Source organism: Piliocolobus tephrosceles, chromosome 1, assembly GCF_002776525.5.
Source record: "Piliocolobus tephrosceles isolate RC106 chromosome 1, ASM277652v3, whole genome shotgun sequence".
NCBI lineage: Eukaryota > Metazoa > Chordata > Mammalia > Primates > Cercopithecidae > Piliocolobus > Piliocolobus tephrosceles.
In genome coordinates, this window is record NC_045434.1 from 22,806,298 (window position 1) to 22,823,617 (window position 17,320).

Genomic DNA, 17,320 nt, shown 5'->3' on the forward strand with positions numbered 1-17,320 from the left:
TATTATTCCCATTTAACAGATGAGAGCACTGAAGCACAGAGAGGTTAAGTAACTTGCTCAGGGACCTGGATGTGAATGCAGAAATCTGGCTCCAGAGGTGGAGTCTGAGACTGCCTTTCTAAGTGACTGATTGCCAATCTCTGGAAAACCAGTTCAATTGAAGGTATTAATGGATCAAAATGTCAGTATGTTTTCAGATACCCTAACTCCATAGGAAGCTCAGTGTATGGGATTTGAGATACTGTAGTTTAGAAGGGAATTGCTTTTCCAAGGGAGGGCACCTTTCAGATAAGCCCCTCAAACTGCCCTTCTGTAGAGTCGCAAGAGGACAGGCCTGCTAAAAAGGATGGCGCTGGGGGGTTTCCAAGACAGGAAATATCTAAAGCCAGAGGCTGACATATTATCTTGGCGAACGGGAGAAGGGAAAAAGAACCCTCATTTTTTGGAAACACAAGTTTTTAGTCTGGATAATGGGTAAACGACATTAACTCTTTGTTCCACCCTAATCTTCCAAGCTTGCTCAAATTTTGCTTCTCAAACCTGGGCCATTCCTTCTTATTTAATTTGCCTATTAATTCCTTCAAGCTTTTTATCCCTTCTGAAATAGGTGGTAGCATACCAAATTGAAACACAGAACAGCCTGTTTTTTTCCCCCAGGGTCCGCTAGGGCGCGTCGGAGAAAGGGTTAAGCGAGCGGGTGGGAGGGAGGGAGGGTCGGGCTCACACCTTTCGCAGAGACCTCGGGCGGCGGCGGGGCCCGGGAGGGGCGGAGGCTGGGGCCAGACGCCTCGCCGCCTCCGCCTCGGCGAATAGCAGCGCGCTGCCCGCCCGGATTGGAGCAGCAGCATCACGCTGACCTCTGCCTGGGATGTAAACCGGCCCGGCCGCTGCGGGCAAAGGAAGGCTCTTGGCTCCTCCGGGAAACCCAGCCCCATCACCGGGCTCCGGGCGGCTCGCAGGCGAGCGGCAGCAGCCTCGGCCCCGGCAGCGCCCAGCGGCGGCTGCGGGAAGCGGAGGGAGGCCGACGCGGGCGCGGGCGGGGAGCGTGCGTCCGTTCGCACAGGCAGCGGGAGGAGGGGCGGCGCGAACCATGGCCGGGGACAGCGAGCAGACCCTGCAGAACCACCAGCAGCCCAACGGCGGCGAGCCCTTCCTTATCGGCGTCAGCGGGGGAACGGCCAGCGGCAAGGTACGGCGGGACCCCAAGCCGCACTCCCCTCCCGGCTCCGGCCCTGGCGGCGCATGTGGCCGGCGGCCGCGGGCCATGTCAGTTGCTGCAGCCACCGCGTGGCCCGCGCGCGTCCGCTCCCGGCCGCGCTCCAGCGCCGAGTGCGCCCCGCACGGCCTGGGAGCGCTGCGGCGGGGGCGGGCGAAGATTCGGGCCATGGAGGTTCTTGGGGTACGCGGCTACGATCGCAGGGCTGGAGTGCTCCCCTCGCTTTTCTCCCCCTGCGTTAATAACTCGTGGCCGGGGTCCTATGGGGGAAGGGCAGGGAAGCGGATGCTTATTGTTTTGCAAGTCCAGTGTTGGGGGAGAGGGCTTTCCGCAGGACCCCCTACGAATCCCCGATGGCCCCCCCCTACCCCCCCACCCCAGCCCCGGTCTGGCACAGACGTGCTCGCCCAGCGGCGCAGCCCGGTGCTGAGGGCGGAGCGAGCCGGGAAGCGCGGCCAGGAGGGCGAGGGTGGCGGGAACGCGCGAGGCGGCATCCCGGGGAAGGGGAGCCCCGTTTGGGGCTGCACTCAAGGGCTGGGGATTACAGGGGTTTCCGGGTAAAAGCCTGAGAGCCAAATAGGTGCCGTGACATTAATGAAACGGTAATAGTAGGGGCTTCTGTTTTTTAAGGTTATAAGAGGAAACGTGGTCGACTTCAATGAGAAAGTTGTACTGGCTCCATGCTCTTAGGTGTCCGGGACGTACGCGTCTTGGATCCACGGAAGGGGGTCATCGTATGGGCGTCTGACCCTCTTAGGAGCCTGTTTCCTTTGTTTTATCAGCAAGGCAAGAAGAGACTAGGGAAATGACTTCCTAGCTTTACCCGGGGCTTTTTCTGCAGGTGGAGAAGGGTGGAGTCCTCCCAGATGCTTCTTTCTTTGCTCCCCTAACAGCCTTTAAGATGTGGCTACTTGTTTTTCCCACTGTTTAACACCCTCCAACTTCATTTGGAGCACCGGTTCCTCAAGGGAGCCTGAGAGCTGGGTGCTGGTGTGCTGGTTTGGAGAGGCAGGATGATGCTTGCCCCGGCTGGGGAGAGCAGAGCAGGAAGGCTGGTTGGCGCCATGAGGAAAAGAGCCACGAGGTTTTCGCTCCCGAGCAGACTCGTCCGTAGCCCCTCCTCCATTTTGGTTTTACATTTTTCCCTCCAGGTCTGGACGACTTTAGCGCAAGGAGCCCAGCTAGACACTGCGGCTGGCACTGTGGAACTTCTTTATTGATGAAGTTAATCTCGTCCCTAGCTCCCAGGGTTAGGAATCGGCCTGCTTTAGGTCCTGAAGTTTCTGTTCTGTGTGCTCCCTGGTTGAAGGCTTTTAAAAAAAAATTGTAATTTTTGAATGTGTTCTTTACTATGACTTATACTAGTAATTCAAAGCAAAACCAGAATGCTAGCCCTTTCAGGAAGCTTTACCTGTTCTTTTAGAATTATTCTTGCCCTTCTGGCATACTCCTGTTGGATTGGGAGCTTTTGTGTGTGTGTGTGTGTGTGTTCGTGGCTGTTTTCCCAGCCCTCCTAGCACAGTGCCTGCCTGGCATGTAGTGGGGTCCAGATTTTAAGCTGAAGTCCAGTCCTCCTAAGGTAGGGAGGAGACTTAAACTTGCATATGAGCTTTTAGAAACAAAATGATCTTGGTAATCATCTAAATAATTAAGTTACCACCAGGGTGAAAACTGCCACCCTAGAAGGTGAATAACTCTGTTCTTGTTCTTGTGTATTTCTCAGTCGTCACCTGTTCTAACTTGATAATCAGTACAAGCTTTTGGTGTTACTTGGGTAAAGTGTGGGATGGGAATAGTGGTGAGCCAATATGGGAGTAGCTAATTCTCTGCCTCCTAAAGTGCTGGGGTTACGGGTATGAGCCACTACCCGGGCTGGCTTTTTAATCTTTATTTTTTGTAGAGACTAGGTCACCATGTTGGCCAAGCTTGTTTGTACATTTTTGACATACAATTGATTGATAGTTTGTCATCCTTTAAGATTATTGATATTTTTGTTATTAAAAAAATTCAGACTGGGCCTGGTGGCTCACGCCTGTAATCCCAGCATTTTGGGAGGCAGAGGCAGGAGGATTGCTTGAGCTCAGGAGTTTGAGACTAGCCTGGGCAACACAGTGAGACCCCGTCTGTATAAAATGAAAGTTGTGGTGGGTTGAGAAAGTTATTTTGACCTATGTTAAAAACCAGATTCTCAGCTTGGGCAACATAGTGAGACTTGTTCTCTACAAAAAATAAAAAAAATTTTCCAGGTGCGGTGTTGCATGTCTAGAGGCTGAGGTGGGAGGAATGGTTGAGCATGGGAGGTCGAGGCTGCAGTGAGCTGTGATTGTGCCACTGCACTCCAGCCTGGGTGACAGAGCAAGACCTGTCTCAAACAAAAACCAAAAAAGATTATGGCTGAGTACAGTGGCTCACACCGCTAGTCCCAGCACTTTGGGACTGTCTAGGCCAAGACAGGAGGATGACTTCAGAACCAGCCTGGGCAACAGAGAGGGACCCTGTCTCTACCAAAAAAAAAAATTAGCCATGTATGGTGGTTTGTTCCACCAGCTACTCAGGAGGCTGAGGCAGGAGGATGGCTTGAGCCCAGGACTTGGAGGCTGCAGTGAGCTTTAGTGCCACTGTATTCCAGACTGGGCAATGTAGCAAGACCCCATCTCAAAACCAAACCAAACCAGATTCTCATATTTCCCCCTAAAGGACAGGTGTAGTGACAACACTAAAGGGGAAAAAAACTCAGGCTAAACTTCTTTGCCTGCATACATACCTGTGACTTTTAGTATCGTTCTGTTTCCTTTTCATTGTCTGTTCCTTGTTCCTGTGACTTCTTCATTGGACAACTGAAATAGTCTCTGAATCTGTTCCATTACACTGTCATGAGAATGGTCTTCCTTAGGAATGGCTCTGGTTGTGCCATTTTCCTTTTTGGAAACCTTGGGTAACTCCCCATTGCTTAGTACAGGTCAAGTACATCAGTACAGTACAAATCCCCTTGGCCCCTGAACATGGTCCCAGGCTATTTATTGTTTTTATTTTTGTTTTATTTTTTATTGAGATGGAGTCTCACTCTGTCACTCAGGCTGGAGTGCAGTGGTGCCATCTTGGCTTACTGCAACCTCCACCTCCCGGGTTCAAGCAATTCTCCTGCCTCAGCCTCCCGAGTAGCTGGGATTATAGGCACGTGCCACCAGGCCTGGCTAGTGTTTTTGTATTTTTAGTAGAGGTGAGGGTTTCACCATGTTGGCCAGGCTGGTCTCGAACTCCTGACCTCAGGTGATCTGCCTGCCTTGGCCTCCCAAAGTGTTGGGAATACATGCATGAGCCACCATGCCTGACCTTATTTTTCTATACAGCCAAATGCGCACAGACCATCTTACTGAACTGCCTTCACTTAACATTTTGCTCAGTCGTCTTCTTTTTGGAATGGCCTTTAGGCTTTTTAAGGCTCAACTCTGTTAATACTTCCTTGAGGGAGCTTTGTTACCCATTTCCTTAATGAGAATTATTTTTCTCTTTCTTCTGCTTCCATAGACTTACCGTATCTTTCTTGGCTTGTGCTTGTTTGTTGACTGCTTCCATTAGAGTATGTGTTCTGTGAGAGAATACTTTTTCTTACTTAACCTGTTGAAGTGCTTGGGATTGAGGGGAAATAAGGATTTTAAGGAACTATGAGAGAAGGTCTCTGTCCTTAGCAGTTTACTGTTTCTAAATTTCTTCCACTGTTTTTATCACCAAGTCACTTTATCATTAAAGCATTTGATTATCTGTTCCCTTTGAAGTCAGGCACGTGTCTTCCCTACTGGTAGATGACAATGGAAGATGAGGTTAGGGGAACTTTGGACTTAGTGATAGGACTGGGATTGGGATCTAGGGTTTTATTTTTTATTTTTTATTTATTTTTGGGATAGAGCCTTGCTCTATCACCCAGGCTGGAGTGCAGGGGTGCGATCTTGGCTCACTGCAACCCCCCGCGATTCTCATGCCTCAGCCTCCCGAGTAGCTGGGATTACAGGTGCCCACCACAATGTCTGGTTAATGTTTGTACTTTTAGTAGAGACGGGGTTTCATCATGTTGGCCAGGCTGGTCTCGATCTCCTGACCTCATGATCTGCCTCGGCCTCCCAAAGTGCTGAGATTACAGGTGTGAGCCTCTGCACCCGGCCAGTTTTTTTTTCTTCTTAAAATCTGTATCTATTTTGAACTTTCTCCACAAGCAGTGGCCTCTTCGTGTGAGTATTTTTAGGGAGGTTGGCCTGTGTGTGACCAATATGGGACACGAGAGGAGATGCTGTCCCTTCTGAGGTGTGGACTGCCACCTCAGTGCAGCTTGGCCATGAGTCAGCATCTGCTTTTGGAGTGCTTCAGAATGTGCTCTGGACCCGTGTGGGCTCCACTGCCCTGTTCTGGAACCTCCGTCGCCATCCCCATCCAGCCAGATCACGTATTCCACACCCTCCTATCAGGTGTTCCCGGGACTGTGGGGCTGGTTTGTTCCTTCTGCTGTTTTTCTCAGAGCTGGCATTGTGTGTTTTCCGTCACCTCAAACTGCTGCCATAGCGGGGAAGGCCTGGTGTGATCTGGCCCTTGGGACCTCCTTCCCTTTCCCTCTGTAGCTAGTACAGCCACACCCACTCTTGGCATGGCAGGCTTTCCCCCAGCCAAGGATGTCCGCACTTGCTGTCTGCTCTGCCTGAAATTCCTGCTTTTTCACCGAGCCATGCCTAGCAGGATATCTGGTAGAATGAAGAAACCCTGGGTCCTGCTGCCTCCAGTAGTTCCTCTCCTGCTGCCTTTCCTCAGGCTGTATTTCTTCTTTGTTCCTTGAGTGTCTTTGAAGTATGGTTTCTGATGCTCACTCTGTCTGTGGTCACCTACCAGTTCACTACATAGCATTTGCTTTCATGTCATTTCTTTGTCAAATCTTGCTTTTATGAGGTTCTGTGGTGAAGACAGATTGTCTTTGGGAATTTCACTGCTGAAGACCTGACCTTGTTGCTAGTGGGCTTGGTAGTGGTGCTGTTGGAACTACTTATGGTCTCTAAATCTTAGACTTGTATTTCAGTATTTTAAAATCAATAAAAAAGGGTTGAGGGTATGCTTTTATATGCGAGTGTGTATGCATATGTCTGTATGCTTTCATGTCCATTAAACCATTTCAGTCATTAAGCTGATTTGTCATGAAAGCATTTGATCTTTTCATCATGTATATAAAATATATAAGCATAACCCATATATAATTACGACATACAAAGTAGGAATAAAAAAAGAAAAAGGAAACATTTAGAAACATAATTTCTTTAATAGTATAAAATCTTTCGATTGTTGATAAAATACTATTTGTGACTGAAGATTGAAAGATGTTTTATTTTTAAAAATCTTGTTGAATACTTGGTGATTCTTGGATGACCTTGGTGGTGGTAGTTTTGGTGATCATTCAAGACTGAAGGTTTTGTTCTAAGTTTAGTCTTCTGAATTTTTGTTTAATGATCATCATATTTGAAAAAGTTACCCCTAAAAAGATCCAAGTAGAGGAAAGTTATCATTTTATATATAGTACTTACTAAATCATGATATTCCCATCCTCCAATTATGCTATGACTTTTCTTTAAAACGAGCTAGAAAATTTTCATCTTGTAGTCCCAGCTACTTGGGAGGCTCAAGTGGGAGGACTGCCTGAGCCCTAGGAGGCTGAGACTGGAGTGAGTCTTAATCCCACCATTGCAGTCCAGCCTGGGCGACAGAGCGAGACCCTATCTCAGAAAAAACAAAAAAGTTCCATTAGTACACAATGTAATATAATAACCTGAAAAATATAAAGAACCATATAAAGCCCTCCAGCATTAGACTTTCAGGCCTCATAAGCGGTCATTTGATTAGATGAGGGGGCAATGGTTCTAAATGTATGCTTGAGAATTTTGAACAATGAGAGAAGGTTACAACTCTGAAAACAGTTTGCTTTGCCAACTTGCTATTAGCAATACTCTTTCCATAAGATGGGTTTTTTTCTTTCTTTTTTTGTTTTTTTTTAAAGCAGTTGTTTTTACTTGGTTTCTCCCTGTGAAATTATAGGAAAAGTGTCAGTCTTTCTGTGAATGCCCACACTTAACCTTCAGTACCCTATGGGACAGGTGACCAGCAAGCAGTACTTTTTATTCCTGTGATATGTAGTCTTTGGCAAGAATTTTGCCTGGCACATACATGACAGAAACAAAAAATTTTGTGTGGGTTGTAGAGTTGTGCTTCTTTATTTCCTTATTCAGCCCATAACTATGCTATTTGGTCTGACATTTTTACCTTTTTTTTGGCTGGCTAGCAGGGAGCAAGGGCTGTTTTGTCATCTCAGCTAGCATGCTGTGCTTTCCCTTGCCTGTCTTGTAGAAGTCCAAAGTTCTGTGTCTCTGGGATTGCTTTTCCTTGGGAGTGGAGATGAGTACTGTCTTTGCCCTTCGCAGGCTTCTAGTCTCCTAGGCTGTCTAGATAAAGCTTGTGGTAGAATGGGCTGACAACAGTACTGATTTTGGACTATGGTCTAAAAGACATTTTTGCATTCATAACCACTAAGAGAATTTTGGAGAATTCTTCATCCCATTTTGCACATATAATACATATATTTTTATATGTTATAAAATATAATATATTTTGTATGTTATAAAATATGTTTTTATGTTATAAAATATATATATATTTAAAATTAGTTGTTATTATTGTTTTAGAGACTGTGTCTCACTATGTTGCCCAGGTTGGCATGAACTCCTGGCCTTAAGCAGTCCTCCTGTCTTGGCCTCCCAAAGTGCTGGGACTACAGGCATGAGCCACTGTACTGGGCCCCATCACATATTTTTGACATCAGTTTTTTTCATTGTCAGTAAAGAGTTGAAAAGGAAGTAATTTCTGATATATTGTAAATATACGCTTAAAAACAACAATGGTTTCATTCTTTAAATTATCTGATGAGTTCTAACTACTGTAATAATTTGACCTGTTGTCATACATTTTAAAACCTGTAGATGAACAAGCTCTTATTAGAGTCAGAAATGTTTACTTTTCTTTTTTCCTCAATCATTTCAGTTCTGCTTCCCCTGCAAAATATTAATTAGATTTCATTTTTTTATGCTTGAAAATTTTATTGGTCACTCTATCATATGTGACAAAAGTATACATTAAAATTTTATTTCCTGTTCTCATGAATCTAAGTATTTATTTCTTTTGGATTGCATTACTACTATTCTTATTAGTACAAAATTCATCAAAACAAATGGATACTGCCAGGCGTGGTGGCTCACGCCTGTAATCCCAGGACTTTTGAGAGGCCAAGGCAGGCGGATCATCTAAGATCAGGAATTTAAGACCAGCCTGGCCCACATGGGGAAACCCCATCTCTACTAAAAATACAAAAATTAGCTGGGCGTAGTGGCGGGTGCCTGTAATCCCAGCTACTTGGGAGGCTGAGGCAAGAGAATCGCTTGAACCTAGGAGGCAGAGGTTGCAGTGAGCTGAGATTGGGCCACTGCACTCCAGCCCGGGTGACAAGAGTGAGACTCTGTCTTAAAAAAAAAAACCAAATGGGTATCTTATACATTTTTTTTTTTGAAGAAAGCATCTTGATGAGATAGAGCCTTCCACCCCGAATTATTTGATGATTCTGTGGATAATTACTGTTTAATACTAGAATAAGATTTTTCATTTGTATAGCTCTAAGCTTTAAGGAACCCTGTTGACATAAATAAGTAGATGGAAATGGAAAGAATATTGTTATATCAAGGTCAATCAGACTCAGTTTTTACCTTTGAAATTATATGTCAAAATACAGTGGATTTTTATGAATCAACTAGCTTGCCATTCATCTCCTCTAATTTTGTAGAAAGCAGGAAAACTGGAAACTTCCAGACCTGTAAAAGAAATTGTCATTCCATTATTAAGTCATTCATCTTCCAGCATCAGCTTGAGTATTTTAGATCACCCTTTTGCATGGATTCAGAATGGAGGGGTGATGGGCCTTTATTTTGTAAAATGAGAGAAGCCGGATTGTGAAAGGGTATCCCTGCTTTCACTTGGCTCGGGAAGTTTTCACGTACCCTCGTTTGAAGACAACTGATTTAGGTAGCTTGGTGTCTTAGTCTGTTTTGTGCTGCTGTAGCAGAATTCCTGATAATGAACAGAAATGTATTTCTCACAGTTCTGGAGGCTAAGGAGTCCAAGATTGAGGGTCTGACACCTGGCCTTTTTGCTGTGTCATGGTCATCCCATCCTGGAAGGCAGAAGGGCAAGGGGCGGGGGAAGGGAGGAGAGAAAGTGCGTGTCCTCACGCCCAAGAGGTTCAAACGAGGTTCCTTTTGTAAGGAACCCGCCCCTGTCATAACGAATCTGCTCCCATGATAATGGCATTAATCCAGTTCATGAGGGTGGTGCCTCCAAGATCCAAACACCTTCCATCAGGCCCCACTTCCTAACACTGCCACATTGGACATCAAGTTTTCAACACGTGAACTTTGGAGGACACTTCCAAACCACAGCACTTGTGTTCCAGCCCACTGTTGCCACTTACTTATTAAGTATCTGTATATTCATCTACAGAAGAGGGTCCTTACAGCCCTTACATTTTCACAGTTCTGTAACTAGCCTGGAGTATCCTATAATTGTTACCACTGGCCACAGAAAGTACTTCTTGAATCTGAACCTGTGTAAGTGGTAGGCATTTGTAAGCTTGCTTTGGTGGGGTTCTGAAAGACTGACATCCTCTGCCATTTGCTAACGTTCATCTCAACTGAATACCAGTTAGATTTCCTGAAGGTCCTGGTACCCTGTATGCTTACTGTCACTTTCAAACCTTTGCAGGTGTTGCTGTTTGCTGTTTTTGGGTCCTCCTCTTCTATGTTGCTAAAGCATCCTAAACAGACCTCAGTTACAGAATTTTTTTCCCTGCCCTGTGTGGTCCTTGCTTGTTTACTCTATCTTTAGGCTGAGCTCTCAGGATCAGGGACTTTGTTTTACCTCACTATTGCCTGAAGCTAACACATGTCCAAAAACAGGAAGGATGAGGAGGTTCTCAAATGTTTGTTGAATAACCAAATATTAAGTATTTTTTTTCCGAACTCCGTGTATCATAGGAATTTCAACATGTCCAGTACTGAACGCCTCATCTCATCCCTTAAACATGCTCAGTCTTTAACCTTCACCATCTCAGTTGATGACAGCTTCATCTTTCTAGTTGCTCAGGCCTAAAACCTCAGGGTTATCTTTGACTACTCTTTCTTTCTTCTGTAGTGTCAGGCTGCCTAGAGAGAACTTACGAAGAATGGCTGCTAAGAGTGCTGACTTTGGACTGTAGTCTTCAAACATGTTTGCATTCATAATTGCTAAGTCACTTGGATCCAGTCCATTAAGAAATCCTGTTGGCCCTGCCTTCACAACATATCTGCAGTCTGAGCACTTTTCCACTCCTTTGCTTCTACCCTGGTCCAGGTCATCATTCATCATCTGTCGGTTGCATCATTGCAGTTGTCTCCTGACGCATCTCCTTCTTCCTTCTTTGTATACATATTGTATTCTCATAACAGCCAGAGTGATCCTGTTAAAATGAAAGTTGGATAATTCCCTGCTCTGATACAACCCTGCAGTGGCTTCCCATTTTACTCCTAGTAAATTAAGTCTACAACAAGATCGGGAGGGCCCTACAAATGGGTCCTTTGCACTGGCTGTTCATTCTGCCAGGGCATCTCTTGATACCAGTGTCATTAACCACCTTCCCTCCTTCAAGTGTTGCTCACGTGTCTCCTTCTCATGATCACTATTTAAAATTGTAAACATTAGACACTCAAATATCTGTTGAATGGTTGAAGAATGAGTTACTTTGCTCAGTTACCGCTTCTAATACTAGTTTTAACATTAAACCTGTTGCTGGGGGATGTGGATAGTTGTCCCTTTGCTGTTCACATTTGTATTTCCTCCTGGGGTACCATCACCTGGATAAGATTGCTGGCACGTTGTCAGTCACTGAGCTTGGTCTTGTAAGTGTGCATGCGAGATGGCTTAGATGCCTGTTTAATGGTGCATTAAAAAAAAATCAGGCTGGGTGCGGTGGCTCATGCATGTAATCGCAGCACTTTGGGAGGCCGGGATGGGTAGATCATCTGAGGTCAGGAGTTCCAGTCCAGCCTGACCAATGTGGTAAAATCCCATCTCTACTAAAAATACAAAAATTAGCTGGGCATGGTGGCGGGTGCCTGTAATCTCAGCTACTTGGGAGGCTGAGGCAGGAGAATCACTTGAACCAGGGAGGCAGCAGTTGCAGTGAGATCATGCCACTGCACTCCAGCCTGGGTGACAGAGCGAGACTTTGTCTCAAAAAAATATGTAAATAAATAAATAAGTAAGTAAATAAATAAAAAAAAAGAAAAATCAGAGAATGACTTTAACTTAAACTTTTAACTTTAAATTCTTATTGTCATGCTCTTAAAGAACTGTCACCTATTTTTTTTAACTCAATACTTTTCTTTTAATTGAGGTAAGATACGCTTTTTTTTATTAGTCGGTGGCTACATTTTTCTCTACCTCCTTTTGTAGAGAAAGTAAACATTTGAGAGCAGAAGGAATAGAATATTGAGTGATACATAGTGTTTGAACAAGAGAGGTAGTGAATACTCTTCAGGAAGGAAATGCAAGCTGAGGGAGCCTCCTTGTCTGACTACAGAGGGAGGACACAAGCTGAAGTAGGCATGAGATTGGCCATCTGGTTTCTGGAGGAAGGGGTCAGGAGACATCTGTTGTTAAGGTGGAAAAGCTTGTGTTTTGGATGTGTCTTCTGGGAAGAACTCAGTCCTAGCCTGCCATGAGGCTCTGCTTGCTAGGTCTTGGTGGAGTATAAGGTGTTTTTCGGTGTGATAGAATTGAAGCTTTATAATGTCTCCACTTCGGGTTAGGATTGAGAATCCCTGGTTTGTTTAGAAAATGCTTCCTTGAGGTAAGCCCAGGAAGCTTGATGGAGTGGAGAACATGCGTGGGTTTTGGAGTCAGCCAGGCTCATGTTAACATTCCTGCTTGGCCACTTCTTTTTTTTTTTTTGAGACGGAGTCTTGCTCTGTGGCCCAGGCTGGAGTGCAGTGGCCGGATCTCAGCTCACTGCAAGCTCCGCCTCCCGGGTTTACGCCATTCTCCTGCCTCAGCCTCCCCAGTAGCTGGGACTACAGGCGCCCGCCACCTCGCCCGGCTAGTTTTTGTATTTTTTAGTAGAGACGGGGTTTCACCGTGTTAGCCAGGATGGTCTTGATCTCCTGACCTCGTGATCCGCCCGTCTTGGCCTCCCAAAGTGCTGGGATTACAGGCGTGAGCCACCGCGCCCGGCCGACCACTTCTAATCTGTTTCTTCTGAACCTATTCCTACATCTGTGAAAAGCAGAGAATGTCTGGTTTGGAGAGGTGTTGGGGTTAAACTATAAAATGTATGTAGAGGTATATGCTTCTGGAGTGGGCCGGTCACTTGCCAGTACCATGATTCATGTTCTGTGCAGATGTGCTGTCAGAAGGGGCTCGTTGGCCAAACTTCCCTCCCTACCCCTGCCCCAGACGGAGTCCTGCTGTGTTGCCCAGCCTGGAGTGTGGCGCGATCTCGGCCCACTGCAGCCTCTGCCGGGTTCAAGCAGTTCTCCTGCCTCAGCCTCCCAGGTAGCTGGGACTACAGGCTCGTGCCACCATGCCTGGCTACTTGTTGTATTTTTAGTAGAGCCGGGGTTTCACCATATTGGCCCGGCTGGTCTCGAATTCCGACCTCAAGTGATCCGCCAGTCTCCGCCTCCCAAAGTGCTGGGAGTACAGGCGTGAGCCACCATGCCCGGCCTGGTCGGCCTTTAAAAATGTTTTTAAATACTTATTCATTGATTTTAACTGACAAATGAAAATATATTTATGGTGTGCACGTTAATGTTTTAATGTATGTATACATTGTGGAATGGTTAAATCAGGCTAATTAGCATATCTATTACCTCAGTCATTTTTTTTGTGGTGAGAACACTTGATGTCTACTCTCTTGGCAATTTTCAAGTATACAATACGTTGTCATTAACCGTAGTCAGCATGTGGTGCAGTCGATCCCTTGAACTTGTCCCTTCAGTGTATCTTTGGCCAGTCTTGCTGTCCAGCACGGCTCCCTGGCATCTGTGCCTGACAGGGTCTAGGAATGGGGGCATTGATAGTGATAAGGAGCCTTTGTAGTTTGAGTCCCACTGACTAATGTGAGTTATTACTTCTTTGCTGATAAGGCCCATAACTACTCAAATATTGGGCACCCTCTTCCTGGGTCAACCTTTCAAGTTTCTTATTCGTGTGTTACCAGCTTTCTGTAGGCCTTAGCTATCCTTTCCTGTAGTTAAGTTGTGCCTTTTCCTGAAGGAGTTAAGGTCTCTTGTTTTGTAGTAGGTAGGTAGGGGCAGAAAAAAACAGTTTATTAGTATCTTTTTAAAAAAAATCTTTCAATTACAAATAGAATTCCTAGCAAAATGTATAAATTCTGAATGCACGGTTCAATGAATTATCATATGGTGAACATAGATTATTCCCGGCACCACGGAAAGCCCTCCCCACCCTTCGCTACCTCTCCTATCAAACTGTTTCTTCATAACCTGCTAGAGGTTATGAAGTATCTGTGGTTATGACCAGTATCTGTGTGACTCTAGTAACTTAGCCTTGTACAGGAGATAGATATTTGTGTGTGCATGCGTGTGTGTAGGGGGGTATGTGTGTGCATATATATATTTATAATGGATATAAAAATCTCCATGAGCCTAGCAAAATCCTACTGCTGCTGCTGCTGCTGCTTTTTGTTTTGAGATGGAGTTTTGCTCTTATCACCCAGGCTGGAGTGCAATGGCACGATCTCGGCTCACTACATCCTGTACCTCCTAGGGTTCAAGCGATTCTCATGCCTCAGCCTCCCGAGTAGCTGGGATTACCGGTACCCAGCTAATTTTTGTATTTTTGGTAGAGATGGGGGTTTCACCATGTTGGCCAGGCTGGTCTGGAACTCCAGACCTCAGGTGATCCACCCACCTCAGCCTCCCAAAGTGTTTGGATTGCAGGCGTGAGCCGCCGCACCTGGCCCTTATTGCTTCTTTAATCCAGGTCACAAATTGCAGTTTTTGAAGCATCCACTCCTTCCTGCTCCTGAAAGAAAAGGTCCATGTCTTTGTTCATTCGGCCACTCATTCAGTAAATATGTGTTGATTACTTAGTGTGTCAGACACTTGTGAGGTGCTGGGAACACAGCAGTGCATTAGAGAAGGGCCCTGACCTCAGGGAGCTTGTATGTTTAGGTCTGACTCATCTGTGTTAACCCAGTGCCCAGTGTCGTGGTAGGTGTCTAAGCGTCTGCCAAACTGAATTAAGTAATACTCCCTTTACTGGTTTCCTGTAGCAGTCATTCTCTTGTGTCATGGTTGGCTGTTGACACCTGACTTCCAGATTCCAGGATCCTGGAGTGTCAGTGATTCCTCTTGTGTCCCCAGTCTGGTGCACAGGGAGGGCTTCAGTGTGATTGTTGAAAGTGTGCTAAATGCCAAGTAAATGCTACAGCGATTAAGTGCTGTCACAGGTCGAGAGGAGTCAGAAAGTGTTAATGACTGTGCTAAAGATTTTCTTGCTAAAGTCACCAGTAATCACCTAGTCTGTAAATCCTGTTCAAGCTGTAGATTCTTTACCTTGACTTTCTGTAACACTTGGCAGTGCCCTTGTCCTCTGGGAAACTTTTCTTGGTTTCACTGCTCTTGGCTGGTTGGCTTTCTTCACTCTCACCATTTTTCTCAGTCATCCCTGGGCCCTTTTCTGCCCATGGCTGTGTCATGCCTCAGAATCCCCTTCTTGGTTCACTGGTTTTTCCCCCTCCCTATTCTGTATTCTCTATTTTTCAGTGATTCGAAGATTGGCTGTTTCCTGCCTTGAGTCCTTTCCTGGGTTTCTTTCTCATTTATTCAGCTGTCACTGGGCATTTCCACATCATGTTCTTAACCAGCGTTTATCCAGAATGAGACTCCTGACAATACCTTGCCTCCTCCTGTTCCCAGCCACAGACCTGCTGCTCTACCTGTATTTTCTCTCCACACAGATGCACAAGACAGAAACCTTACAGTCATCTCTGTCACTCCTGCTCTTCCACATTCTCCCACATCCATCCCGTCTCCTGGTGCAGTCAATCTTCCTTTCTGAATTTCTCTTGAAATAATTTCTCCTCCCAATCCGCATCCATATTTCTTGCCTGAATGACTCTCCACTGACTGATTTCCCAGCTGCCAATCTGGACCACCTCCAAAACGTTCTCTACATTGCTGCTGGAGAGATCTTTTAAAAATGCAACTCCAATGCTGCCTGTCCTTCCTGTACATTCTTCAGTAGCTCTTCTTTGCCTTCAGTCTTGCTGTCATCCTTTTCTCCCAGCTAAGCCACAGGAGGCTTAGTCCTTCTAGCCTTGCTTCCTGTCACTCCCTTCTTGCCATATCGGTCCTCCCCCACCCTGAGTTGTCAGCACTTCCAGTCCTAGCTCTTGAGAGCTCACCTCCAGACTACTGCACGTGTTGATGCTGCTGCTTCTGATGTACCTCTTTTGTGTGGTCACTTTTACTCATCCTTCAAACACCTCTTCACCTGTCACTTCCCCTAGGAAGTGTTCTGTCAGTTCACTGCAGTCTGAATTGAGGTTTGCATCCTGTGTTTTTCTTTCTCTAACACCCCATACTGCTCTCTTCTCAGTAGACTGAGTTTAGGGTCACTGTCTTTATCTCTGTCCATTGTGCCTAGAATATTGTAGCTGCTCAAACATACTTGAGTGAATGTATTCAAGTCTTTTTTCTGAAACCATGATTGTGAGATTGGTTTACCTGGGAGTTCATCTGGGTCTTTTTTGTTTCTCATTCTCGTATCAGAATTTAAGATTTGAAAACTTAATTTCACATCTGTAGTTTTGGGGAAAAAGTCATCTTTAAATGAATGCTACATTTATAGCAGAAATTAGGGACATGATTGAGTTTCAAGAAGTCGTTAGCCACAGATTTTTTGAGGGATGGTACAGGCTTTTAACTTACTAGAAAGGACAACTTTTGGTTGGGCTTGGTGACTCAATGCCTGTAATCCCAGCACTTTGGGAGGTCAAGGTGGGAGGATCACTCGAGGCCAGGAGTTGGAGACCAGCCTGGCAGCAGAGTGGAACCCCCATCTCTACAAAAAATAACTGATTAGCCAGGTGTGGTGGCATGCACCTATAGTACGAGCTACTGAGGAGGCTGAGATAGGAGGATCTGTGGAGCCCAGGAGTTTGAGGGTGACAGATGGAGAGACCCTATCTAAAAAAGAGGAGAACAACCTTTATCATGTTTTGCCACTTTTTATTCTTAATCAGAAGTAACATATGTTCTTGTAAAATGTTGATTTAATACTAATGGAGTGCCTACTGCAACTCTTGATTCCACTGCCTTATTTTTTTCTTATATCACTGATACCATTTGAAATAATTTTGCATGTGTTTATTGTTTATCTCTTTTCAGTGTGTTTCTTTCGGTAATAGCTAATACTTCCTGAGCACTAACTATATACTAAGTGCTATTCTAAGTGTTTTATTTGTGTTAATGCCTTTATTTCCTCTCACAGCCCCTTCAGGTAAGGTACTCTACTTATCCCCAATTTCAACACAGGAAGACTGCAGCCCCAAGGCGTTAAGTACCCACAGTGCCATAGCAGAGTGCCAGGTGGGGCTGGCATTTAAACTCCTGGCTTCGGAGTCCAAAAAACCTACTCGGCTCCATGGAATCTCAATGCAAGCCTGAAAGGGCACATATGCCTTCTGCAGTGCCTGCACCTAGAATGACCGCCTCCTCATAGTTGACATTCAACTATGGAGGTTGGATGAACACGAGGTATTCCAAGTAAGAAGTAAAAATAAAATCCTTCAGCACCTGTGGTACTGTGATATAATAAGAAGTATGTATTTGGTCTCATTCCTGGCACAAAGCTCTTAAAACCCTTGTGGATAGGGGCATTAGGAGAACCTCTTGTTCTAATGTGTTCCTGACAGCCCCCAAAACCTTTGTAATTTCCTGGGTGATAACAGAGCTCCTAAATCCCTTAGAA

The 17,320-nt window shown here is 45.5% G+C and overlaps 1 protein-coding gene and 1 long non-coding RNA gene across 4 annotated transcripts in view; one reads left to right on the forward strand and one right to left on the reverse strand.

Annotated features, from left to right (window-relative positions):
* Positions 1–745: 745 nt before the first annotated feature.
* Positions 746–17,320, forward strand: part of UCK2 (uridine-cytidine kinase 2) — an 87,883-nt gene continuing 71,308 nt past the window's right edge. The window contains exon 1 of the mRNA XM_023207061.3: positions 746–1,189. Within this exon, the coding sequence (XP_023062829.1) occupies positions 1,091–1,189 (99 nt within the window). The 5' untranslated portion in view covers positions 746–1,090. The remainder of the gene's footprint in view (positions 1,190–17,320) is intronic.
* LOC111539286 lies at positions 6,564–15,392 on the reverse strand. Of its 3 annotated transcripts, none has more exons than XR_002730629.1 (3): positions 15,328–15,392; positions 8,998–9,102; positions 6,564–6,724 (listed from the first exon to the last, which is right to left on the reverse strand). It is a non-coding gene; the product is annotated as an uncharacterized LOC111539286 (long non-coding RNA). The 3 variants fall into 3 exon arrangements; XR_002730628.1 differs by lacking the exon at positions 15,328–15,392 and adding an exon at positions 14,255–14,364; XR_002730627.3 differs by lacking the exon at positions 15,328–15,392 and adding an exon at positions 9,289–9,526.